This window comes from Ciconia boyciana, chromosome 29 (assembly GCF_034638445.1).
Source record: "Ciconia boyciana chromosome 29, ASM3463844v1, whole genome shotgun sequence".
Taxonomy (NCBI): domain Eukaryota; kingdom Metazoa; phylum Chordata; class Aves; order Ciconiiformes; family Ciconiidae; genus Ciconia; species Ciconia boyciana.
In genome coordinates, this window is record NC_132962.1 from 1,169,569 (window position 1) to 1,194,242 (window position 24,674).

Genomic DNA, 24,674 nt, shown 5'->3' on the forward strand with positions numbered 1-24,674 from the left:
CTGGGGGGTAAATAGGGACTGAGGGGGCAGTTTGGGGGGACAACTGAGACACCCCCAAGCACAGTCCTGAATAAAAACCCCAGGGGCTTTTATTACCCCCGGGGGGGCAAATACCCCGGGGGGGGGCAAATACCCCATCACGAATCCTCCTTCTCCTGAAACCTGTGGGGAAAAAGAGGGGGCGGTTATGGGGGATGGGGGCATGGGGGATGGGGGCATGGGGGATGGGGGCATGGGGGATGGGGTTCAAGGGGAGGAAAAAAGAGGGGGGTGTCAAAATGGGGGGCCCTCACCGGCAGCGGGGGCAGGTGTAGAAGACGGTCTGGCCCTCGTCGGCCGAGCGCATCTGCCGGGTGCGGTACGCCATGCCCTCGTGCCCGCAGCGGGGACAGCGCCGCTCCACCTGCCCCCCCAAATCGGGGGGGGTTAACCCCCTGCTTGATACCCCCCCCCACCCCGGCTTGGGGGAGTGGGGGGGGGGACAACACCCCCATTCTGGGGGTTTTACCCCCCCGGGGGGGGGGGGGTTGGGGTGGGGTCCCCTCCCAGGGGGTTTGGGGATGGGGTCCCCTCCCAGGGGGTTTTACCCCCCAGCAGGATTTGGGGGTGGGGTCCCACCCCAGGGGGGCTTTACCCCCTACCAGTGGGGTTTTACCCCCCCAGAGGGGGTTTTGGGGTGGGGGTGCCCTCCCAGTGGGGTTTTGGGGTGGGGTGCCCTCCCAGTGGGGTTTTACCCCCCAAGTGGGTTTTGGGGTCCAGGTCCCCTCCCAGTGGGGTTTTGGGGTGGGGGTCCCCTCCCAGTGGGGTTTTACCCCCCAGAGGGGGTTTTGGGGTGGGGGTCCCCTCCCAGTGGGGTTTTGGGGTGGGGGTGTCCCTCCCAGTGGGGTTTTACCCCCCCAAGTGGGTTTTGGGGGTCCAGGTCCCCTCCCAGTGGGGTTTTACCCCCAGAGTCAGATTTTGGGGTGGGGGTGCCCTTCCAGTGGGGGGGGTGTCCCTCCCAGTGGGGTTTTGGGGTCCAGGTCCCCTCCCAGTGGGGTTTTACCCCCCCCAGAGTGGGATTTTGGGGTGGGGGTCCCCTCCCAGGGGGGTTTTACCCCCCCCAGCAGGATTTGGTGGGGTTTTACGCCCCTCCCAGTGGGATTTTGGGGTGGGGTCCCCTCCCCATGGCATTTGCGTCCCCCCCTCACCAGCGGCCCCTCGAAGTGGGGCGCAGCGCCCGGCCCCTCCCCGCCGCCGGCTCCAGCCGGTTGAACTCGATGGTGCTGCGGACGGCTTTGCCCTCAAAATCTGGGGGGGGACGGACACAACAAAGGGGGGTCAGGGGGTCCCAAGTGGGGGGGGGGTCCCCGAGGGGACCCAGGCATCCGGACCCCCCTCCCTCCCCTCGCTGACCGGTGCTGCGGAGGGCGAGGGCGCAGCGGGGGCAGCGGACGGAGCCGGGGGCCCGGGCGGGGGAGGACGGAGCCGCAGTCGGGGCAGAAATCCAGGCCGGACTGGAAGCAGGAGGGGGCGGCTCCATGGCTGGGGGGTCAGTGGGGCTCCCCACCCCCAGCACCCCATTATTCCCTGGTGTTATTGGCCCCCGCCACCCCGAAACAGCCCAGTGCCCCCACATCATCCCCATGGCCCCCCATTCCCCCCCACTCTCAATCCTCCCCCAGGCCCCCCCCCACTGCCCCCAGTTACCCCCATTCCCCCCAGCCCCCACCACCTCAAGGCCCCCCACTGCCCCCAGCCCCCAGCCCCCATCACCTCAAGGCCCCCCCACTGCCCCCATTAGCCCCCTCACCCCAAGGCCCCCCACTGCCCCCCATTCTCCCCGATGGCCCCCAATCCCCCCATTTCCTTCCAGGCCCCCAATCCCCCCTTGCCCCCAATCCCCCCAACACCCCAAGGCCCCCCAGCCCCCCAACCCCCCTTGACCCCCAATCCCCCCATTGCCCCCTGTCCCCCCCCCCAACCGCCCGGAGCAGACAAGTCCAACCTTCTCCTCCGCGGTGCCCAGAGCGGCCGGAGCGCGCGCGCGAAAGGGAAACTCTCCAGCCCCGCCCCGCCCCTTCCGCTACGTCACTTCTCCCCTCCCAGGCGTGCGGGGCAAGGCGTTAATTAACGGAGACCCCCAGGGATTGATTAATTAATTAAGCCGCCATTAATTGATTAGGGAAACCCCCGGGGTTGATTAATTAAGCCGCCATTAATTGATTAGGGAAGGCTAGGAGGGGGCGTGGCCGGCCCGGAGGGGGCGTGGCCGTCAGTTAAAGGGGAGAGGCCACCCAGACGAGGGGGCGTGGCCCGGCGGAAGGGGGCGTTGTTTGTTTGTTTAGGGGCGTGGCCCGGCGGAAGGGGGCGTGTCTTCCCGCCCCCCCCGGTGATGGTGGGCGGTCCCCTGCGCCATCGGGGGTGTGGCCTGGCACGGCGGTGGGGGCGTGGTCTGTCAGGAAGGGGAGGAGTCGTGGGCGGAGCCTCGCCGTTGCCATGGCGTCGCTTCCGGTGCGGCGGGGCGGAAGTGGCGGGCGCTGCCGGGAGGCGCCGCTGGTACCGGAGGGCCCGGGGGGGGCAGCGGGGCTGGATCGGGCCCCACGGGGCTGGGGGGCCTGAGGGGTCCCCTCGTCCCTTGTGCCTGGGGAGGACCCTGCTGTCGCCTGTAGGGGGAGGGGCCGGGCCTGTGCCCCGCGGGGTGGAGGGGCCTTCGGTGTCCCCTGTGGGGGGCAGGAGGGGCGGGGGCTGCTATGGGGCTGGGGGGCTCTCGTGACCCCTATAGGGGTGTCCCGTGGGATGGGGACTCCCTCATCCCTATATGGGTGTCAGGAGGGCTGGGGGGGCTCGCCTGTCCCCTATAGGGGTGTCAGGAGGGGCTGGGGGGGCTGCTATGCGGCTGGGGCGGCTCCCCTGACCCCTATAGGGGTGTGAGGAGGGGCTGGGGGCTGCTATGGGGCTGGGGGGCTCCCGTGTCCCCTATAGAGGTGTCCTGTGGGATGGGGACTCCCCTTATCCCTATATGGGTGTCAGGAGGGCTTGGGGGGCTGCTATGGGGCTGAGAAGGGCTCCTCTGACCCCTATAGGGGTGTCAGGAGGGGCTGCTGTGGGGCTGGGGGGCTCCTTTGACCCCTATAGGGGTGTCAGGAGGGGCTGGGGGGCTCCCCTGTCCCCTATAGGCGTGTCGGGAGGGGCTGCTGTGGGGCTGGGGGGACTCCCCTGTCCCCTATAGGGGTGTCAGGAGGGCTGGGGGGGCTGCTATGGGGCTGGGGGGGCTCCCCTGTTCCCTATAGGGGTGTCAGGAGGGCTTGGGGGGCTCCCCTATCCCCTATAGGGGCTGGGGGGGGACGATCCCCAGTCCCTATGGGGCTTTGCTATGGGGCAGGGAGGAGGCTGCCCCCCATTCCCTGCAGGAATTCCTCTCCCTGTGGATTTTTAGGGGGCTGCACCCCCCCCCGGGGGAGATACAGGGGGGCTGTTCCCTCCATAAGCGGGGGGGCGGGGAGGGAATTCGGGCCTTTTAACCTTTTCCTCCCCATTTTTAGAGCTCACCGCAGACACCCACCCCCCCGGAAAAACATGGCGGGGGGCCGGGGGATGCCGAGCCCCGTGACAGCGGACGGACGGACGGACGCAGCCACCGCCATGGCCTGACGCATCCCCCCGCCGCACGGCGAGGGAGCTCCGACAGGAGGGGAGCAGCGACCTCGTCCCCGATTCCCGAGGGATTCCCGGGCGGCTCTGGAAACCGGGGGGGGAGGGGGGAACCCCAGCGACCCCCCTCCCCCTGGAGCGAGCCGCAACCAGGTAAACCCGGAGGATTTTAACCCGGAGAGAGAAGGGAAACGTTTTTCCCTCCTAATTCCCATTGGAAAAGCGGTTAAAATCTCCCCAAAAAGCCAAAAAACGGGGGGGTGGGGGGGAGGGAAGGGATTTTTCGGGAGGTGGAGGCGCTGGGGTGACGCTCGGCGGTGAATCCCGTGGGAGAAGGGATTCATTTTCCCCAGGACGAGGGTTTGTTTCCGTCGGGCCGCCTCGTTGGGGTTTATTTTGGCGGCGGCCCGGCTGAAACGAAGCCAAAAAATGCGGAAAAATGAGGTGAAAACTCAGGGCGGGGGGGGTTCCCGAAAGCAACGCTCGCTTCCTCCATCCCTTCCGCGTGGTTTCGGTGTCGCCGAGGCCAGAGCCGCTTCCCCCCCGGGGCGCAAAAAAAAGCGTGGATTAATTAAAAAGAATATTTCATGAGTAATTTAGAGGCGGCGGCACAAAATTGCGGGTGTTTGCCCAAAATCTGATGGTTTTGGGGTCTCCGGGGTGTGCTGAGGAGAGGGAAAGCTTAAAATCGCCCCAAAAACTTTATGAGCCTCCGGGTTTGGGGTGTTTCACCCCTAAAAATCCCTGAGGGGGGGAAAAAAACTATGGGGATCTCCCGAGATTTGGGGGGATTTGGAGGATTTAATGCGCTACAATTGCTCGGAGTCTCCCCCGGAGCGAAGGCGAGGGCAGGGAAAATCCCCAGCTCTGCTTACTCAGCGCCTCGCCGCCGGCTTGTGCCTTCGCCGCCAAGAAACGCCGGGTAAAACTGCGGCCGAAGCCGCCTTTTGGGCCAAAACCCTCGCCTTTTGGGCCGAAACCCCTGCAGTCGGAGCCAAAACCCCCGCGGTCGGAGCCAAACCCCCTCATTCCGGGCCAAAACCCCGGCGTTTTGGGCTGCCACGAGGGTGAGCCGCTTCCAGCCCCGCAGGTACAGCTTAACCCCAGCGTCTCCCTCCGCAACGAGGAAGCGCAAAATCCCTGCAATTTACTTTTTTCCCCTTTTTTTCCCCCACTTTTTCCTTCTCTCCGGCAGCTTTTCCGCAGCCGGGCGAGCGTTTCGGGGCCGGCAAGGGGGAACCCTCAGCGTTACCGGCACTTTCCGCCCTCACCCTTCCCCTCCCGGGGGGGAAACCGCGGGGCCGCCGGGCTCACCCCCCTCCCTACCGCTCTACACCCCTTTTTTTCCCCTTTTTTCCTTTTAAATACCCCTTTTCCGGGTGTTTTTTTTTCTTTTTAATTCCCTTTTTCCGCCTGCCAACGTGGCCCGCGGCGGCGTTAACCCTTGAGCCGCTCGCCCGCACCGCTCCCTCCCCAGCGTTAAGCAATCGCATTTTTTTCCTCTCTTTCTTTATTTTCTCTGGCGTTTTGGGTTATTTTTTTTCCCCTCTTCCTTACTTTTTTCCCTTCTTTTTTCTCTTAATTCCCCATTTCCCCCCCCTCTCCTCCCCTTTCCTCCCCTCGCTGACGTCTTGGCTCCGCCGGCAGGAGTCGGGCCGGGCTCCGGGTGAGTAAAAACTCCCCAAAACTGGGATTTTGGGAGGATTTTAGCGCTCCGAGTTGATATTTTAGTCTTTTTCTCCCCATTTTTCAAACAGAAACCGCTCCCACTTCACCCCCCCTCCCTCCTCCACGGTGGCAAATCCTCACCGGCGCCGGCCCCCGGGTTAACGTTTAACGGGAGCGGACTCTGCCCGCTCCTCCCCGCGCCGCGATTTGGGTCGGGGTTTTATTATTTGCCTTTTTTCCCCCCTTTATTAAGTTTTTGGGGGGTTGTTTCGGTATCTCCGCGGGGCCACGTTGCCGGCGCGGCTCTGGGGCCGCGCGCTTTCGCTTCCTCTCCCCGAGGAGGTGGGGGGCGGGGGGGGGGTTCCTCTTTTTGGGAGGCTTGCCGGGGCGTTGCGCCGGGCCTTTCGGGGCGCCGGCGCCGCGGGGTGTCCCTGTCCCCCTCCGGCACCGGTTTGGGGGTGAAAGGCGGGGGGGTCCCCTCTTTTTAACCCCCCCCCCCCCCCCCGTTTTCCAGGTCCATGGGGCGGGAGTGAGCGCTGAAGGATGCTGAAGAAGAGCAGCTTGGTGTTGTGGGGGGCGGCGCTCTTCATCGCCTGGAACGGCCTCCTCCTCCTCTTCCTCTGGAGCCGCCCGCCCTCCCCGGCTTCCTCCGGCGAAGGCGACCGGCTGACGGCGGAAGTCATCCGTTTGGCGCAAGATGCCGAAACCGAACTGGAACGGCAAAAAGAACTCCTGCGGCAAATTCGCCGCTACAGCGGGTTGTGGGGGAGGCGACGCGGGGTTCGCGTCACCCCCAAACCCCCGCCGCCGCCCTCCCTGCCGCCGCCGCCGCCGCGCCTGACCGATCCCGCCGCCGCCGCGGTCTTACCGGTGTTGGTGATGGCTTGCGACCGCAGCACCGTCCGCCGGTGTTTGGATAAACTCTTACGCTACCGGCCTTCGGCCCAACGCTTCCCCATCATCGTCAGCCAGGATTGCGGTCACGCCGAAACGGCTCGCGTCATCGCCTCCTACGGCGACGCCGTGGCTCATATCCGACAACCCGATCTCGGCGATATCCCGGTGCCGGCAGAACACCGTAAATTCCAAGGTTATTATAAAATCGCTCGGCATTATCGCTGGGCTTTGGGACAGGTTTTCCGGACCTTCCGTTACCGCGCCGCCATCGTGGTAGAGGACGATTTAGAAGTCGCGCCGGATTTTTTCGAGTATTTCCAAGCGGCGTTCCCGCTCCTCCTCGCCGACCGCAGCCTCTGGTGCGTCTCCGCTTGGAACGACAACGGGAAAGAGCAAATGGTGGACGTCGGACAAGCCGAATTGCTTTACCGGACTGATTTTTTTCCCGGTTTGGGTTGGTTGCTTTTAGCCGAACTTTGGGATGAACTCGAACCCAAATGGCCGCGAGCTTTTTGGGACGATTGGATGCGTCAACCCGAACAACGCCGAGATCGTTCCTGCATCCGCCCCGAAGTCTCCCGGACGATGACGTTCGGTCGTAAAGGAGTGAGCCACGGGCAGTTTTTCGATCAATATTTAAAATTTATCAAACTTAACGACCGTTTCGTGCCTTTTACCCAACTGGATCTTTCTTACCTCAAAAAGGAAGAGTACGAACGTTCTTTCCTCCCCAAGGTTTACGCCGCGCCGGAGGTGAGGGTGGAAGAGCTCCAAGGGAACCGGCGCCGGGAGCTGGGCGCCGTCCGCCTCCAGTACAGCGGCCGCGATTCCTTCAAGGCCTTCGCCAAAGCCCTGGGGCTGATGGACGACCTCAAATCCGGCGTCCCCCGCGCCGGCTATCGCGGCATCGTCAGCTTCGTCTACCGCGGCCGGCGCGTTTATCTCGCGCCTCCTTCCGACTGGACGGGTTACGATCCCAGTTGGAGTTAACCGGGCGCGGCGGCGGCCGCCGTCGCTTCGCTGGTTGTGGGGTTTGTTGGTTTGGTTTTGGTTTTTTGGTTGGTTTGGTTTGTTTTGTTTTGTTTTGCGGGGGTTTTTCCCCTTTTTTTATTTTTTTTCTCGGTTTTGGGGGGGTTTTTTTTTTTTTTGGTTTTTTTTTGGCGTGTCTTTCGTGGCGGGGGAGGATTCTCCGGCGCCGCGGTTGTGGGGGGAGCTGGGGGGGCGAAGGCGGCTCCGGCGGAGAAAGGATTTTCCAGAATAAAAGGAAAAAAGACCAAAAAAAAAAACCTAAAAAAAACCCAAAAACCCCAACCCAACCCCAACATTCAGGTTTCTACCACTCGGCCCGGCTGCGCTGGGCCCTATATCACGCTATAGGGCCTCGTCCCTGCGTTCAGCTCGGTGCTCGGGGCGCTGCAGGTCATAAACTGGGGGTCTATAGGGACCTACGTGGGTCTATAGGGACCTACGTGGGTCTAGATAGATCTGTAGGGGCCTATACAGACCTGTGTGGGTCTGGATAGATCTATAGGCATCTATATGATCTATGTGAGTCTGTACAGACCTACGTGGGTCTGGATAGATCTATAGGGGCCTATACAGACCTGCGTGGGCCTATACAGATCTGTGTGGGCCTAGATAGATCTGTAGACGTCTATATGATCTATGTGGGCCTATACAGACCTGTGTGGGCCTATACAGACCTACATGGGTCTAGACAGATCTATAGGGGTCTATATGATCTATGTGAGTCTATACAGACCTGTGTGGGCCTATGCAGACCTCTGTGGGTCTAGACAGGTCTATATGATTCTATACAGACCTATATGGGTCTAGACAGACCTATGTGGGTCTAGACAGATCGGTGTAGGTCTGTAGAGATCTATACAGGCCTATACAGGCCTATGTGGGTCTAGATAGATCTATGGGGGCCTGTACAGACCTATATGGGTCTAGACAGATCGGTATAGGTCTATACAGACCTGTGTGGGCCTATACAGACCTACACGGGTCTATACAGACCTATGTGGGTCTAGATAGATCTATAGGGGTCTATATGACCTGTGTGGGCCTATACAGATCTATATGGGTCTAGACAGACCTATGTGGATCTAGACAGATCGGTGTAAGTGTGTACAGACCTATACAGACCTATGTGGGTCTATACAGACCTATGTGGGTCTAGATAGATCTATATGGGCCTATACAGATCTATATGGGTCTATACAGACTTATGTGGGTCTAGACAGACATATGTGCCCTGGCCCCTATATGGTCTCAGCCCTATATTCCAGGCTCTGTATTCCAGGGCTGTGGGGTGTAGGACATGTATAAGGGTCTGTGCTCCAGTCCCTATATGTGGCTGTGCGGTCTGGGCCCTGTATGTACTATATATACTATATATGTACCCACACTATACTATATGGGGCCACATGGTCTGGGCTATGACCGTATATTGGGCTATAGGGTCTGCGTGCTACATCCAGGCCCTATATCAGGGTCCGTACGCTCCCCTCGCTGTAGTTACGCCCTATACCATGGCGTGCTTGCTGGTCTATATGTTCTGCCCTATATGTTCCAGGCTTGGGGTACTGGGGGTTTGTACCCAGGTCCGGGGTGGGGAGGGGCATTTCTGCCGTGAAAAAGCCCCTTTTATGTTAAAACCAAAAACTTTTTAGCTTAAATAAACCCTCGGACGCGGCTGGGGGGGGGGGAGGGGGAGAAACGTCCCGCTCGGCTCCGTTTTGGGGGGAAAAAGCCTCTTTTCAGAGCAGGGAAATTATGAAATGGAAGAAACGAAACGATAAAATTTTATCCTGAGAAACTGGGATAATAAAAAGGGAAAAGGGCTGGGGGGGGAGGGGGGAACCGGGCAGAGCGGTGACACTGGCAGGGATTGAACCCAGCGCAGGATTTGGGGTAAATCCGGCTGGTTTTAGGGATATTTTTGGAACCGTTTCCTCCCCCCCTCCACTGCTGGTGCTGAAAACACCCAATCTTTTTATTTTCACTTAAAAGGGGAAAATCCGCACCAAAAAAAAGGGGGGGTTGGGGGGTTTGCAGCACTTTTGAGGCAGCGGCGCGGAACCCCCTCGATTAACCAATTCCTCCCCAATTTGGGGCTTTCTTCCCCATTTGGAAGCAGAAAATCCCCAGTTGCCACCGCGCTGGCTGCTCCCCCCTGGGGAAAATGTCCAAATTGGGACAAACCTCCCCAAAACTCAGTGGCTTAAAAACCCCGAATCCCCTGGTTCGCACCGGAGCTGTATTTTGGGGTAAAATACACCCAAATTGGTGCTTTTTGGGGGTATAACGAGATGGTGATTAAAAAACTGAAGTGCCTTTTGGGCCCCGGTTTTTATTAACGCCCGCTGATTTTTAACCCGAAGAGTTGCAAACACACCCCCTCCCCCCCCCCCCCCAAATCCGCCTTTTTCCACTTAAAACGGACCCCAATGAGGAGCCGGAGACCCGCAGTCCTCACTCAGGTCCGCCCCGCCGCGCCCGCCGCGCTTGGCCGGCTGCGCAGTCCTCACTCAGGTCCGCTCGGAGGAGGGAAAGGAAAGGGGGGGGGTGGTAATGGGCGGGGACCAGCACCGGGTGGAGCAGCCAATAGAACGCCGCGGTGGGAGTGGAATGCAGCCAATCAGAGCGCGCAGGGCTCATAGAAGGCGGGGCGCGGGGGTTGGCGGGAAGAGCGATGGCGCGGGCGAAGCAGCAGCAGCAGCAGCAGCAGCAGCAAAACCCCCCCAAAAAAGCTCCTTCTCCAGCCCCAAACCCCCCCAAAACGCGCCCGCCTCCCCCGCGGGCTCCAGCGCTGTGGAAAAAACTTCGTCTCTGGTGGAAAAAACCCCTTAAGCCGCTCCCCGCGGGCTGCTGCGCGGTTTCTCCGTCATCTGGGGGTTTTTGGGGTCCGTGCGGCAGCTCTGCGGGAGGGTTGCGGGGCGCATCTGCTGGCTCTGCTTGAGGACTGGGGGCTGTGCGCCCTCCGCGCCAAACCATCTACCAGCCGAACCGCTGACGTGAGTCTCATGAGGTGCCTTCGAGTGAAAAGAGTCTGATTTTTTTTTTCCTCCCCCCTCCCAGCGCTGGAGAGCCGGCTCCAGGCCTGCTGAGCAACGCAGAGAGGCGAATTTGTTGTTGTTGTTGATGATTTTTGTGTGTGTGTGTGCGTGGACTTTTAAATTAAACCTCCATAAAGCTTTTTGGAGGAAAAGTGGATTAAACGGAGCGTCGGAAGCTCGTCCGTTGGAGCAGGACGCTGCGAAGAAGCGCTTTGATTTACGCTCGTGACACGAAGCGTCGCCGCACCCCGCGCTGTAACAAGCTCTTGTATTTCGAGGGTGACCTCACCTACAACCTACGTCACCGTGAACCGAGCAGGGAAATGACTAATTACACAACCAAGCCGGGCTGTAATTTGGGGTTTAGCGATGATCTGCGGGTTTGTCAGGGGCCTTATTTAAAATCAGGGCGGCGAAGATGAAAGCAGCCGCTCTCCCCGCTGCCTTTCCTGGTGGTTTCTCCTTTTCCTCGGGCCGATGGCGTGAGTCTCTGCGGACGGGGAGGCAAGTCTGGCAGCAGAGGCAGAGCGATTGGGGCTGTAAGAGGCACAGACCTGCCTGGCCCTGCCTGATAAGAGCGCTTTCTCATGTGGTTTAACCCTAATAACGACTTCCTGCTGTCTCAAGGTGCTGGTTTTATTTATTTTTTCCCCTTCTATTCACTCGTAGGTGGTGAAACGGGGGATGAAATCCCGTCCGTGGCCTCTCTCCCCGCTCACATCCCGGCAGCGATTGTGAAACCCCAGGGAGGCTCTAGCCCGAGCGATCCCGGGAGGCACAAGAGATGGTTTTATCCCATTTCCCCTAATTTCTCCGCAAATCTTAAGCGGAAACTTCTCCGCTTGCAAAACCTTCCCACGAGGCGTCCGCCACCAGCAGCAAAGGCCTTTTTCTTTCTCAAGTTGAGCTCTTTTATTTTTTTAGGATGATTCTCCCTCTTTTTCTGGGCCGTATTTCTACTGATAAACAATCAGAGGAAAAAAAAAAATCTCTATTTTCCCCTTGTGGGTATTTCCTTGCGGGGTAATGCAGTGCGATGGGGGGGGGAAACAAAAAAACATTAAACTGACCAAAAAAAAAAGTGCCTTGAGCGCAGCCCCCCCTCCTCAGCCTGCAAAATCCCGCTCTGCTCTGGGTCCGTGTGCAATTTCCTCCTCTGTCTTTAATTTTCCTCTCCCTCTTTAAGAAATGACAACAATTAAATGGGTGAAAAAGGTGCATTCAGGGTGGGTTTTGCTTCGGGAAAGGGGTGAGCTGACCCAAGGGTGAGCGCTGCAAAGCGGCGGTGGAAAGCAAGGTATTCCCTTGAGGTTTTTTTCCCCTTTTCAAGGCTTATTTTCACCGGAGAACTGCCCAGCAGAGCTGCAAAAAAAATGGTGTTGAAGGGGAATTTTGAGTCCGTGCAAACCCAGCGAGGAGCGGGAGGGCGAAATGTGATGAATCTTGCTAAATTAGGTGTTGAAAGGAAAAGAAAAAGGGGTTTGGGGGCTGTTTATTGAGCGGGGGGTTGTTGGGGTGGTGGAAGGGTCGGGTTTTGGGGGCTTTGGGGTGGGTTTTTGGGGGGTTCAGGGGCAGAGGGTGAGCAGAGCCGGCCCCTCGCCCAGCCAGAGCAACGGCCGGAGTCGTTCACCGGCGAAAGCGGCCGGGGGGAAGGCGAAGATTTCGCTCTCGCTGTCGCCGTCACGGAAAGCCACCCGCCCGCCGGCGTAATCCAAATCCACCTCGATGCGTCGGGGCACGTGGCCGTGGGGCAGAGGTGTGGGGCTGGGCCAGGTGAGAGCCTGTAGCTGCCCCAACCACTGCCCCACGGCCCAAACCCCTCGTTGGGGGCTGAGACCGAAGCAGCCCTTGCGGGACACGAATTCCCGAGCCACCCCCAGCGCCCAGTCAGGACCGGGACGAACCTCCACGGCCCAGCGATGCCGGCCCCCCGCGAAGCCCTGCCGACCCAAAACGCAACAGAGAGACTCGAAACGCTCGGTTCCCGAGGGGAGAGGAGCTGGGGGGGATTCCCGGCGTTCTGCCGTCCGGCCGTCTGCCGACACCAGGATTTGGGGGTGAGCCGTGGCTGGGTCCAGCGTCACGGTTGCTGTGGGGCGGGGGAGAGGGGCGTTAGCAGGGCTCGGTGCACCGGGGTGTTGCACCGGAGCGTCGGCTTCAAATCTCGCCCCTAATTATCGGCTCTGAATGTTGCACTGGAGCACCAGCTCCAAATATTGCACCCGAGCAGCAGCATCAAATGCTGCACCCGAGCTTCAGCCCTGGGCTTTGCACCGGATCACCAGCTCCAAGAGTTGCACGTGATTATCGGCCGTAAACGGTGCACGAGAGCCTCGGCCTCAAATGCTGCGGCTGAGCACCAGCCTCAAGGCCTTGGCGTCCAGACGTTACACCAGAGCATCGACCCAGGGAACTGCATCTGGATGTTGCACTTGGGCGTTGCACCGGAGCATCGGCTTCAAATATTGCACCCGATTACCAGCTCTAAATGTTGCACCGGGGCTTCAGCTTCAATTATTGCACCGGAACATCGGTCCCGGGCTTTGCACTGGAGCTTCAGCTCCAAATATCGCACCGGGGCTTCCACCCTGGGCGTTGCACCCGAGCATCGGCTTCAAATGCTGCACCCAAGCATCAGACCCAGGCTTTGGTCCTGAGCATCAGCCCTGAGCGTTGCACCAGAGCTTCGGCTCCAAATATCGCACTCGAGCGTCCACCCTGGGCGTTTCAGTGGAGCATCGGCTCCAAATATTGCACCCGAACATCAGTCCCAGGGTTTGCTCCTGAGTATCAGCCCTGGGCATTGCATCCGGATGTTGCACCGGAGCATCGCCTTCAAATGTTGCACCCGATTATCAGCTCGAAACATTGCCCCGGAGCATCACCCTCAAATATTGCACCCGAGCATCGGTCCTGGGCGTTGCACCCCAGCATCAGCTCCAGATTTTGCAGCTGAGCCCCGGCTCGGGATGCGGAATCTGAGCATCAGCCCCAGGCGCTGAACCCAAAGGGCATCCCCGCAGCCTGACTCACCTCGCTGGTATCGCCCCGAGTCTTCCTCCAGGGAGCACCCCAAGATGTCTGGAAATAAAAGACGACCCCGGAGATTTGTACCCCTGGATCCAGCCCTGGGGCTGCCCCGCATCCCCCCGTTCCCCATCGCATGGAGAGGGCGAAACCGCCGGAGGTTGCAGACTCAAACCCCCTTTTTGTGGGGCATTTGCCTCCCTCCACACCTAATTAGCATCCTAATTAACAGCCCTCTGCATCTCCCACCCCCTAAGGCTGCTATAAAGAGGATAAATCCCTGGATTATTATTTTTTTTTTAAATTAAAGGGACATTTGCAATGCTTGGACCTTCCCGCCAAACTTTGCCAACCCTGGGGGGTCCCTGCCCACCCCATCCCCACTCCAGGCTCCCATTTTTGTTTATTAAATCCCCTTCTTTGGCCCCTTTTTCCCCTCCGAACACCTTTAAACTGTTTCACCGCCTCTGCCAGCATGTTGGTTTTCAGGACAAAATCCTCAAGCTCTGCTTCCAGCTCCGGCATCGGCGGCAGCGACGGCTGCGCCCTCCACTCCGTGCACCTCGGGGAGGGGGGGGGGGGCAAATTGGGGTATTTAACGTGGAGAAATCCCCAAATTTCCCTTCCCCGTGCTGGAAAACCACGGGGAAAGCTCTATTTCCCCGGGAAAGGCTCCAGCTCCCGCAAGATGCGCCAGGAGATCCCCGTCGCCACCAAGCCTGGGATCAACCATCAACCTCCCCCAGCTCAAAAGCAAAAATCCCAGGGGAAAAGGATGCAGGGTGAGGAGGAAACCCCCAAAACAGAGGATTTGGGCCCAAAAATGGTGTTCGTGGTGCTGCTTTTTGGCCCCAGTACCTGCTCAGGGTGATTTGGGCATCCTGGAGAGGAAGGGAGAGAGATGCTCAGGGCTGTTTGCCTGGAATAAAAGCCAAAGGGGGGGGAACAGAGGGATTTGGGGGGAAGATTTGGCTCACCCATAGCAGGTCCCTGTCCGTCTGCCGGCACTTGGCCTGGAGCTCTGTGCGGCGTTGCCGGAGCCGGGCCAGCTCGGCAGCTTCACCGCGTCGCTGCTCCTCCAGCCCTCGGCGCAGGCGACCCAGACAGGTCAAGAACCGTGATTCCTGCTTGCCCAGCGCCCGCCGAAGCCCTTCCAGCACTGCCAGCAGCTTCTGCTTCTCGGTATCGACGCGACCCTGGGGGATGAAGGGAGAGGAAGAGGATGGCGGAGGGGGGGATGAAGCGGTTTGGCCCCCACGGTGCACCCCGACGGCGGGAGCACCCACCAGCATCTCCCGTCTCGTCTCCTCCGCCACTGCCGCCAGCCCGGCACGTCGCTCGTCCTCCTCTTGCAGGGCTTTTAGGGAAGCTTCGAACCGCTCCTGCAACCGGGAAAAAGGGGGTTTGGCTCTTGGAGGGGGGGGGAAAAGGGGGGTTGGCACCCCTAAAGCACCCAGGATATGGTCAGGGTGGGTGGCTCCATCCTCATCCTCCTCTCCGGCTGCGCCGAAGCAGCTGTGCACACGTATATATCCACGTTATAACTGGGTTTATGACTACGCTATACGTATACTCGCACATTATCTATATAGATATATAAATATATAGTGATATATGCCCACTACGGGTCTCCCAGCCAGGCTGGGGTGCCCCATCTCTCCCAGACCTCCCCTAAAAAGTCCCCACCAGTCCCTTAAACACCCCAGCCCCCCTTTCCCCCCGCCCCCTCCTTGCACCCCCAGCCAGGTCCGGACCCGCTTTGAGGTCCCTCATTTCCCCTCCGCAGCCGGAAGCGGAGCAGGAACCCTCCACGGCGCAGGCGCTGGCTGAGAGCAGGAGCTTTTATTTTTGTTTTTCGAGGGTTTTTTTTATAATTTTTATATTTCGAGTTTTGGTCCCCAAACTGGCACCCCCCCCCACCCCACTGCATACTTAAACCTCAGCAAATTGCAGCATTTCAGCTCGATTTTGACTTTTGGATGCTCACAGTGCTTTTTTTTTATTTTTTTCCCCTGGAAAGATGGGGAAAAGCTTTGCCCCATCTGAAAAGACATCTTTTTGGGCTGAGTTTTAAGGGAAATGGGGTTTTTAGCGTCGCTGAGGCGGGGAGAGGGGGTTTGAGCCGGGGTTTCGCTCACCCTGTACTCGCGAGCAGCCTCTTCGAGGGGCACGGTGGGGTGGGCGCGATGCTCGGTGCAGGCGATGCAGACGAGGATCCTATCCCGGTGACAAAAAAGGGTGAGGGGTTGGCGGTGCCGCTGGCAAAGCTCCTCCGCCGCCGGCGTTGCCAGCTCCTGGACGGCCGCCACCACGTTGGCCAGTTGCCGGTTGGGACGGAAGCCACCGCTGGGGAAAGGTAAACGGCACTGAGGGCAGGAGCCAGCCCCGGCGGCACCCGTGGAGCAACGATCGAGGCAACGGCGGCAAAAATTGTGGCCGCAATCCAGGAGCATGACAGGATCGCGGAAGAAATCCAAGCAGACGGCGCAGGTGGTTTCCTCCTGGAGATTTTCCACGGCGTTTCCAGCAGCCATGGCCGAGGCGACGGGGTTGTTGTTTTATGAGCGCACGGAGAAACGCCCACACGAAGGGGCTGGGCGATGGTTTTCCTGGAAGCAGCGACGGGGCAGGAGGCCGATGTTGGCATCCGGAGCCTCGCGGGGAAAAGCAATGCAGGGCTTATCTGACATTCCCACCGCCCAAGCGATAAAACAACCCCCAAGGACAAGGCCAACAAGGATTTAACGACAGCAGGGAACGCAGGCAGCGATTGCCGGGGGTTTAGGAGAGGCGATTTATTTGCAGGGTGAGTTTTCTACCGGGGGAAGCAAACGGCGGGCGGAGGGTGGCTGTAGAAAGCAGGGATTAATTCAGGAGTGCAAGGAGTGAGCGGAGTTCCTGCGACGTCCCGCGGAGCTCATGCGGATATTAGCCGTGTCGCCAGCAATAAGCCCGGCGAGGGTTTTAAAGGGAAATAAAAACCCCACCGCTAAACCTCAGCACCCAAATCAGGTGTGAAAAATAAGAAGCAGAGGGGAGAAAATAAGAACTAGCGGGCGCAGGATCTGTGGCTGGAAACGGTGTAGCAGCAGCCTTAAGCCGAGGCTGCCAAGCTCCCATCCCAGGAGGGAATAATGTTAATGCACTTTTGTGATAAAATTAATTCAGGGAACCAAACCAAACGAGGGTCTTTGAGCTGGAAGCTTCACTTTTATAGAATATAGCCCACATAAAAATAATAATTTTTAAAAAGAGACTAATCAGGAATTATTAAAGTTATGAATAAGGCTGATAAACCAGTAAAATAAGTCGGATATTGCCAAACGGAGCTGTAAAAACCACGGCTCGCTGAGCCCCAAATTAATCAGCTTTGGCTTTCCCCCAGGAAAATCACAGCCCCTTCCCCAGGGAAATCAGGCGCTGCCAAGCTTGCAACGAGGGCAAAAATAGGCAAAAGCGATGCAAAACGCCACGGGGCATTTGTTACCCCCGCAAAAACCCCGTTACCAGACCCAGCTTCGCCCCTGTGCGAGGGGGGACTGGAGGGGGAAGCCCCCCTTCGCCGCGGGAGAGCGGATCGAAAAGCTCTCTTCTCATTGGTCTACTCGCGCAGCCAATAGAGAGCCTCAGCGCGTCAGGCGGCCAATAGGAGGCGGCGTTTGTGATCCCCTCTCTCCCTTATTCACCCCCGCGTGGGGGCCTGGAGGGCGCCGGGCTGCGATGGAGCAAAGCGGGATGCGATCGCTCTTTTATTTTTTTTAATTTATTTTTTTTTTTCTTAAGAAATGCCTGGAACGAGGCTTTAATTAACAGGAGACAAACTTGATGCTTAATTAATCCTTGGTTGTTTCAAGGCACCTTTCCAAGAGGGATCTCAGGTTTTGTATTTCTGCTCTTTGTATGCCTGCACTTAGAAGGGAATCACTCTTTATGCTTTATTTAAGGTTTTTTTTTTTGCTTATTAACAGCTCCCGGCGCTGCAGCGCCTTGGGGCCAGCCTGTCTCGCACCTCCTTAACTTCCTAGGGCAATTTTTAGTGTTTTAGGGTGGTTTTTTTAACCCGGTTTCTTTAGGGCCTGGCCGCAGGGACACGAACGGCCACGGTAAGGGGGGGTGAACCCAGCTCTGACGCTTCCCTTTTTTTGGGGGGGGAAGCTGCGTTTTGGGGTGAGAAAAGCCCATTTAGGCACCGGCGGGAATGGGCGGGGGAGGGGGCGCGGAGGCGCGTGGAGGTTGACTCGGTTGCGTCCGCCAGGGAGGGGAGGGGGGGAGGGATGAGCGCGAGAGACGTTGACTCGGTTGCGTCCGGCGCGGGGCTATATAAAGGGTCGCCGGGCGGCGCTGTGCTGCAGTGGGGGAGCGGCGGGCGGAGCGGGCGGAGCGAGCGGGAGCGGCGGGCGGAGCGGCGGCGGCGGCAGCGAGCGGGAGCGGCGGCGGCAGCAGCGAGCGGGAGCGGCGGGGGGAGCGGCGGCCCGGGCGGCGGCGGCCCGGCCATGGTACGCGGGAAGGCCGCGCCGCAGCCCTCCGCTTCGAGGGAGGCGTTGTCGGTGCCGCAGAAGCGCGGGCGGCCGTCGCTATCGGATCTCATCCTCCGCGCCGTTTGTCTCGCTACGAGCCGTAAAGGCGCTTCGCTAGCCCTCATTAAGAAAACGCTCGCCACCGAGGGTTACGACGTGGTGCGGAATGGCGGGCGCCTGAAGGCGGCGCTCGGGGCTTTGCTCGATAAAGGGATCCTGAAGCGGGTGACGGGCAGCGGCGTCGCCGGGTCGTTCCGTATCGGCCGTGTCGGTAAGCGGCGAGTGGAGGGAGCCGGGCGGCGCGGGAGGGCGGCCGGTGAAGCCGGGAAGACGAAGGGGCCGAGGCGCCCTGTTAAAGCCACCGCGCAGCGGCTGAAGAAGCCGGGAAGACCGCGGGGAAAGGCAGCGGCGGCGGCGACAGCAGCAGGAGAGGAGGCGGCCGGGGGCGCGGAGGAGGCCGGGGGTCCTGCGGCGGCGGCTGAGGGCGAGTGTTAGGAGCGCGGTGGATGGAGCAATAAACGTTGAACCCAAAGGCTCTTTTAAGAGCCACCCCAGGGGGTTCAGCAGGGGAGCTGGTCACGGAGGGGGGGCGGTGAAAGAGCCGCACCGAGGGGCGGGCGCGGTGAGAAGGGCTCGCCCCGAGGGGCGGGCGGGTTGCGAGGCGTGAATAAACCGCACCGAGGGACGGCCGCCGGGGCGGGCGAGGCGGTGGGGGGCGAGGCCCGGCCCGGATCGAGCCCTTCCTCTCGGCGTGGAGGCGGGCGGGTGGGTGTTCTCAATCAGGTCCGCCGGCTCCGCAGGCGTCGGTGTGGAGCCCGCTGGCGTAGTTTTCAACCAGGTCCGCACCCCCCACGCGGCGAGGTCCGCCCCTCGCTGCGCTGCTGCCTCCTCCCCAGCCCCGCAGAAACAGCAAATACTTAAAAATTTATCCCAGGCGCGGAAAAACTCTAGGGTTTTGTTTTGTTTGCTTGTTTAATTTTTCGTTTTATTTTCCTGCGGGCTCTGTTGAAGACTCGAGCGGGGAGAGGAGCTCGGGTGTCCGGAGGGAAAGGCGGCACCTCCCCGGGGGTCACCCCCCCCCGGCAGCCGCCGTCCGGCTCCTGGCCCCGCCGGGGCTCTCGGGCCTCGTCCCGGTGCGCCTCATCCCCCCTCACGCCTTGTCTGTCCCCAGGAGCTGCGGGGCCGAGGCTGTTCTGGGGGTGGGAAGGAAGGGACAGGAAAAGCCGCCGCCTCCCTTGGTCAGCACCGGGAGTTCCCCGTTCGCGGCTCAGTTTCGGGTCCTCCCGTGTCCTGGGGGGAGAGGGAAGTGAGTGTGGTGCTGTGCCTGTTGCTGCCTTCCTTAAGCCGCCTCTGAATTCCTCCCAAAATAACATAATTCCTCCCCAAAACCTCTGAATTTCTTCCAAAATATCTCTGAATTCTTCTGAAATAATAGAATATTCTCCCAAAAGCCTCTGGATTCCTCCTAAAATAACTCAATTCTCCCAAAATACCAGAATTCCTCCAAAAAAAACCCTCTGAAATCCTTTTAAAATAGCAATTGCTCCCCAAGAACCTTTGAATTCCTCCTAAAATACCTCTGAATTCTCCCCAAAAACTTCTGAATTCTCCCAGAAGCCTCTAAATTCTCCCCAAAACCTCTGAATTCCTCCTAAAATATCTCTGAATTATCCCAAAAAAACCTGAATTCTCCCCAGAAAACCCCTTTGAATTCCTCCTAAAGTAACTGAATTGTCCCAAAAATATCTGACTTCCTCCTAAAATATCTCTGAGTTCTCCCAAACCCACTTCTGAATTCCTCCTAAAATAACTAAATTCTCCCGAAATGCCTCTGAATTCCTCCCAAAATCCCTGAATCGTCCCCTGAAACTTCTGAATTCCTCCTAAAATAACAGAATTCCTCCCCAAAAACCTCTGAATTCCTCCTGAAATACCTCTGAATTATCCCAAAGTAACAGGATCCTCCCAAAAATACTTTAAATTATCCCTAAATATCCCTGAATTCTCCCAAATACCCCTCTGAATTCCTCCCCAAAATACCTCTGAATTCTCCCAAAATAACAGAATTCTCGCTAAATACCTCTGAATTCCTCCCCAAAAATACCTGAATCCTCCCCCAGGCCTCCCGGAGAGCCCCTCCTGCCATGGGGGTGACAAGGGGGGGGAAGCCACCGAGTGCCATGTACCTGCTTAGGGTGCTCCCAAGGCCCCAAAAAGGGGGTTCAGGACCCCGCAGGCAGCACATTGGGGGGGCTTTTTGGTAAGGAGGGGGTCTCACCTGGGGCAAACCCCCCCACGAGACCACGCGTGACCCCCAGACTGGGATTTTCCCCCTTTTGCACCAAAGGACAAAGTGCTTTGGTTGGAACCAGGGTGGTTGTAACACCGGGGCAGAGCTGGGGACGCTGTTAATTAACGAGCGGAGGGTAATTAAGCAATTCATCTGATGCTTTTCCTTCTCCTTTTCCCTTCTCTGTTGCCATTCCCTCTTTATAGTCGATCCAAAACCAACCGGGGCCCTGGGAAGCAGCAGGGGAGGGTTAATTCCACGTTAACGTTAATTCCATGTTAACGGACTTCCCTGTAGGATTTGATCTGGGATGAAAACGAGCGGCGCCACGAAAATGAAGCGACATAAAGCCGGGATAAGAAGCACCTGCATGCGGAGGCAGCGCTCGCCAAACCTGCCCAGGGTCCGCGCCGGCGTCTCCGACCGGATTTGGGGCTTTGCGAGGCACCGGAATGTGTCGCGGAGACGATCCCGCGTGTTTCTGCCGGAGGGATGGGGAGAAACAAATACCCGAGGAGCCGTCTGGGCTGCCGAAACACCGAGGGGACCCTCACTGCTTCTCTTCGCTCGCTCTCTGGTCCAGAAACTGCCAACACCTTCTTAGGGATTGCAGGTGAGACTGGATTTTCTCCTGAACGCACCCAAAAAAACCCCCCCAAAATAATTGGAAGCAATCAGCCCCAAAAATCTCCAATTCTTTGGGGGAGGAAAGCAGATAATCCTCCCCCAAAGCCACCTCGCAGCTTTCCCTTGAAACCAACTCGCTTTAAGCTTCTCCCACGAACGGGACCAGGTGCCACATCTTTGCTTTCCCGCCAAGAAATTAAAATATTTTTGCTTTGCACCATTTTTTGGGGGGTGGGGGAGGGTTGTGGGCAGACGACCTCAGCTCGCAGCTCAGCAGGTCCCCCAAAAAGCTTTGTGGCCGCAGCCAGTGGCCTTCCCAGTGGGGGAAAAGCAAATTTTCTTGCCCACCATTGGCTTTAAACATGTTTTATTTCCCCCAAATCTTGTTTTTGGGCTTTGCTGCCTCATCCCTCGCCTGGAAGCTGCTCCCGTCCTCAGCTCCATCGCTGCAGCCAGATCTGGGGGCTTGGGGGCACAAATTTAACCAAATTTCTTGTGGTGTGGTGCAATAACGCACTTTTTTTTTTTGCACCACCTTTTCTTTTTTTCCTCCCCTCACTCCCCAACGCCTCCATTGAGAATGTAAATGGTCCTGAAATGGGGGAAAAAAACCAAAAAAAGGTGCAATCGGAGGGTGCAGGAGGCATCTGAGTACGTCACAGCCCCGTCTGTGGGCGGGAGATTGGAGGTCTCCTCCCTCCCCGGCTGATAAAAGCTGGTGGAGGCAGAGACTGGACCGAGCTTTGGCTGAGCCTGGGCCAGGAGAGGGGGGCAAAACCCCCACGAGAGGAAAAAAAACCAAGTGGAGAAGAAGCTGGGGGAGGAAAAGCAGCCGGAGGAACCCCAAAAGGGTGCCAGTGCCACCAAGGAAAACTCTGAAAGGTTAGAGAGAGGGGAAAATCCCAGCGCCGCCAGGTGGGTGACATCACCCAGCCGTCTTTTGGGGGGAAAAAGTGGATTTTGAGCGCTCTCCCCATCCCATCAATAAGGGAAGGAGAGTGGGTTTATCGTGGCTTCGCCCTCAGGATCTTTGTTTTGGATTTAAAGGGGTTTTGTGGTGGTTGGTCGTGGTTATTATTTGCTTCTCGTCTGCCCGTAACGATCCAGCTGGGGAAATTTGGGTGAGAAACAGCACGGCTCCTGCTTTTATCTTAATTTAAGGGTGGTTTTTTCCCCCTTTTTCCCCACTTTTACTCATCCACCTGCTGCTTTAATTCCCCCCTCTGCATTTTTCCTGGGCAAAGCATGTGGAAAAGAAGCCACCTGTTTATTTTTGAGCCTCGCAGCGTGGTTTATTCAACCATTTTGGGGCTTTATTTTCCTTTCCGAATCGCAGCTCTTCACCGCTTGTTTGCGCTCAAAGCCCCATGCCGGGTTTTGGAGGACGGATTCGAGGCCCTTCGCTGCCAGCCCTTATCTCCCCCACGCACGTTTTCCCTGGGGCCAGCGGCAAATTTCTCCACCTCTCACAGGATTTGGCTGGACGCGAGAGAGTTGGACTCGATTTATCTCAATTTTAAGGATTTTTCTCACTCAAGTAAAACTGTGTCGGCTTTGATTGCCCAAGAAAATGAATGGTGGCGGCAGAGATGGATTTGAGATGGATTCGTCCCTGAGCCGGCACAAGGATTGGGGATTTGGGGGTATAATTGTATCTACGAGGTAGATGGGTCCATCCCAACGTGCTCCTCACGTTCCCTTCACAGTCATCGGGGAATTAATGGACTTAATCCATCTCCGTGGGTCTTCCCGTAAATGAACCAAGCTCCTTTCCAACTGCTGGAGAACAAATTGGCATTTTCTTTCAAGTATTTTGATTAAATGTGGTGGTTGAACCTGTTTTCTGACATAAAAAGGGGTGAAAAGCTGAGATGTGCCTAGTTGTCGGATAATAATTTTATTTTATTCTTTCTTTCCCTTTTCTGCGCCTCTAGCTGGGAGGGGAGGACGTGACGGGTGCAATGGCTTTCTTCCTCAAACCACGGCCGCGCACGTGGGATCTTGCCCTGGACTACCATGCAGCAAAACAGTTTGAAGGTAACCAAAGGAGCAAAGTGCCGACTCCTGGTGTGCTGCCTGGAGTGAGATGTCCATTGGAGTTGGAGATCCTCCAGCTCCAACCTCCATCTCTTGGCTCCTCCAAGTGTAAGCTGGCCTGGAGATCCTCTACCTCCAATCTCCCTCTCTTGGCTCCTCCATCTCTTGGCTCCTCCATCTCTTGGCTCCTCCATCTCCAGCCTGGCCTGGAGATCCTCCGTCTCGTGGCTCCTCCATCTCCAACTTCCATCTCCAACCTGGCCTGGGGATCCTCCGTCTCCAACCTCCATCTCTTGGCTCCTCCAAGTGTAAGCTGGCCTGGAGATCCTCTACCTCCAATCTCCCTCTCTTGGCTCCTCCCTCTCTTGGCTCCTCCATCTCCAGCCTGGCCTGGAGATCCTCCATCTCGTGGCTCCTCCATCTCCAACTTCCATCTCCAACCTGGCCTGGGGATCCTCCGTCTCCAACCTCCATCTCTTGGCTCCTCCAAGTGTAAGCTGGCCTGGAGATCCTCTACCTCCAATCTCCCTCTCTTGGCTCCTCCCTCTCCAGCCTGGCCTGGAGATCTTCCCTCTCTTGGCTCCTCCATCTCCAACCTGGCCTGGGGATCCTCCGTCTCCAACCTCCATCTCTTGGCTCCTCCAAGTGTAAGCTGGCCTGGAGATCCTCTACCTCAATCTCCCTCTCTTGGCTCCTCCTCTCCAGCCTGGCCTGGAGATCTTCCCTCTCTTGGCTCCTCCATCTCCAACCTGGCCTGGGGATCCTCCGTCTCCAACCTCCATCTCTTGGCTCCTCCATCTCCAGCCCCACCACTCCTCTCCCTTTCTCCTTGAGAAGTAACCAGTGAAAGGGGATTTTTGGGGCGTGCGTCCTCTACCCTTAAGTTTGGCTTCTGATTCCTTCTCTGGTTTCCTCTCCAGTGGACGTGACCCTGGATCCGGCCACGGCGGGTCCCGAGGTGATCCTCTCCGAGGACCTCAGAGAGGCCACCTGGGGTAGACCTGGACACCAGTGGCCTGAGGCTCCGGGCCGCTTTGACACGGACCCGTGCATGTTGGGCCGCGAGGGCTTCACCTCGGGCCGTCACTACTGGGAGGTGGAGGCGACCGGGCGCTTCTGGGCCGTTGGGGTGGCCCGCGAGTCGGTTGAGAGGAAAGGCCGCGTCCTCTTCAAGCCCAACGCGGCCATTTGGGGCCTACAGAAGTATGATGAGCTCTGCGTGGCCCTCACGGCTCCATCCGCCACCTCCGTCCCGCTCCTCGACGGGGTGATCGGGGTCTACCTGGACTACGAGGTGGGACAGGTCTCCTTCTACGCTGTCGACAGCCGCCAATGCGTCTTCACCTTCCCCGTGGCCTCCTTCAGCGGAGAGAGGGTCTTCCCCTACTTCTGCGTCCTCCTCTCCACCATCAAACTGTCCCCCAAGCGTTGATGTGCTGGCGGGGTCCCCCCAAGGTCCCCCCCAAGCTGGTTGTGCTCCACGGTGCTTGGGAACGTCCTTGACGCTCCTCAACTCTTATTTTCCACCTCGGCTCATGGTTCTGGCGCCATCTTAGGTGGTTCCATTTTGGGTTATATCCAGGGGGGTTTGGGTCTGAGCTCGGCGTGGCTTGCCTCGGCCGAAAGCTGCTGTCGGTTCAATTCATCCAAAGCTCGTTAACGGGAGCTGGTTTCGAGCTGAAAAATGCAGATTAAAAATCTTAATTTTTGCAATCTTAAAACTCATTTGGTCATCACACGGATGTGCTTGCGCTCGCTTCCCCCCTTTTCTTCGGCTGCTGCTCCCCGCGCGCAGGGTGCGTTTCTCAGTAATTAAGGGGTGGTTGATTAGAAATTGCTGCCCCACGTGGGACCCCAACAGCTGCCCTGGTCCCCCAAAACCCCCCTAGGGCCACCCCACATGGGACCCCAAAGGCT

At 58.3% G+C, this 24,674-nt stretch overlaps 4 protein-coding genes across 15 annotated transcripts; 2 read left to right on the top strand and 2 right to left on the bottom strand.

Annotated features, from left to right (window-relative positions):
* Window positions 1–66: 66 nt before the first annotated feature.
* POLR1H (RNA polymerase I subunit H) lies at window positions 67–4,659 on the bottom strand. Its single transcript, XM_072847854.1, is given in 7 exon segments — window positions 67–162; window positions 294–434; window positions 1,188–1,287; window positions 1,393–1,436; window positions 1,438–1,493; window positions 3,632–3,717; window positions 4,506–4,659. Coding segments are annotated over 7 exon segments (606 nt in total). The 3' UTR covers window positions 67–137.
* Window positions 2,466–7,374, top strand: MGAT1 (alpha-1,3-mannosyl-glycoprotein 2-beta-N-acetylglucosaminyltransferase). 4 transcript variants are annotated; one of them, XM_072847991.1, is made up of 4 exons: window positions 2,466–2,535; window positions 3,522–3,783; window positions 5,278–5,296; window positions 5,813–7,374. In XM_072847991.1, the coding sequence occupies exon 4, from the start codon at window positions 5,842–5,844 to the stop codon at window positions 7,183–7,185; it is 1,344 nt and encodes a 447-aa protein (XP_072704092.1). In that variant the 5' UTR covers window positions 2,466–2,535; window positions 3,522–3,783; window positions 5,278–5,296; window positions 5,813–5,841; the 3' UTR covers window positions 7,186–7,374. The 4 variants fall into 4 exon arrangements, with proteins under 4 accessions (XP_072704092.1, XP_072704091.1, XP_072704094.1 ...); XM_072847990.1 differs by lacking the exon at window positions 5,278–5,296 and having other exon boundaries at window positions 5,813–7,373; XM_072847993.1 differs by lacking the exons at window positions 2,466–2,535; window positions 3,522–3,783; window positions 5,278–5,296 and adding an exon at window positions 4,505–4,552.
* Window positions 7,375–11,479: 4,105 nt separating this feature from the next.
* On the bottom strand, window positions 11,480–15,940 carry LOC140644836 (zinc finger protein RFP-like). 2 transcript variants are annotated; one of them, XM_072847975.1, is made up of 7 exons: window positions 15,425–15,940; window positions 14,573–14,668; window positions 14,264–14,482; window positions 14,145–14,167; window positions 13,733–13,848; window positions 13,293–13,340; window positions 11,480–12,348 (listed from the first exon to the last, which is right to left on the bottom strand). In XM_072847975.1, exons 1-7 carry the CDS (start codon window positions 15,818–15,820, stop codon window positions 11,825–11,827), a joined length of 1,422 nt encoding a protein of 473 aa, XP_072704076.1. In that variant the 5' UTR covers window positions 15,821–15,940; the 3' UTR covers window positions 11,480–11,824. The 2 variants fall into 2 exon arrangements, with proteins under 2 accessions (XP_072704076.1, XP_072704078.1); XM_072847977.1 differs by lacking the exon at window positions 14,573–14,668.
* A 6-nt stretch (window positions 15,941–15,946) lies between these two features.
* LOC140644895 (butyrophilin subfamily 1 member A1-like) lies at window positions 15,947–24,442 on the top strand. 8 transcript variants are annotated; one of them, XM_072848111.1, is made up of 4 exons: window positions 15,947–16,092; window positions 20,391–20,706; window positions 22,655–22,757; window positions 23,678–24,439. In XM_072848111.1, the coding sequence occupies exons 3-4, from the start codon at window positions 22,682–22,684 to the stop codon at window positions 24,187–24,189; spliced, it is 588 nt and encodes a 195-aa protein (XP_072704212.1). In that variant the 5' UTR covers window positions 15,947–16,092; window positions 20,391–20,706; window positions 22,655–22,681; the 3' UTR covers window positions 24,190–24,439. The 8 variants fall into 8 exon arrangements, with proteins under 8 accessions (XP_072704212.1, XP_072704217.1, XP_072704214.1 ...); XM_072848116.1 differs by lacking the exon at window positions 15,947–16,092 and adding an exon at window positions 17,003–17,164; XM_072848113.1 differs by lacking the exon at window positions 15,947–16,092 and adding an exon at window positions 17,683–17,782.
* The last annotated feature ends 232 nt before the right edge of the window (window positions 24,443–24,674 follow it).

Coding starts and splice junctions, on each gene's coding strand:
- MGAT1 (XM_072847991.1), top strand. CDS start 5,842: ATGCTGAAGAAGAGCAGCTTGGTGTTGTGGGGGGCGGCGCTCTTCATC.
- LOC140644836 (XM_072847975.1), bottom strand. CDS start 15,820: ATGGCTGCTGGAAACGCCGTGGAAAATCTCCAGGAGGAAACCACCTGC. Junction 14,168..14,263: donor CGGACAGGGACCTGCTATGG/GTGAGCCAAATC, acceptor CTTCCTCTCCAG/GATGCCCAAATCACCCTGAG. Junction 12,349..13,292: donor CTCGGGGCGATACCAGCGAG/GTGAGTCAGGCT, acceptor CCCGCCCCACAG/CAACCGTGACGCTGGACCCA.
- LOC140644895 (XM_072848111.1), top strand. CDS start 22,682: ATGGCTTTCTTCCTCAAACCACGGCCGCGCACGTGGGATCTTGCCCTG. Junction 22,758..23,677: donor TGCAGCAAAACAGTTTGAAG/GTAACCAAAGGA, acceptor TTTCCTCTCCAG/TGGACGTGACCCTGGATCCG.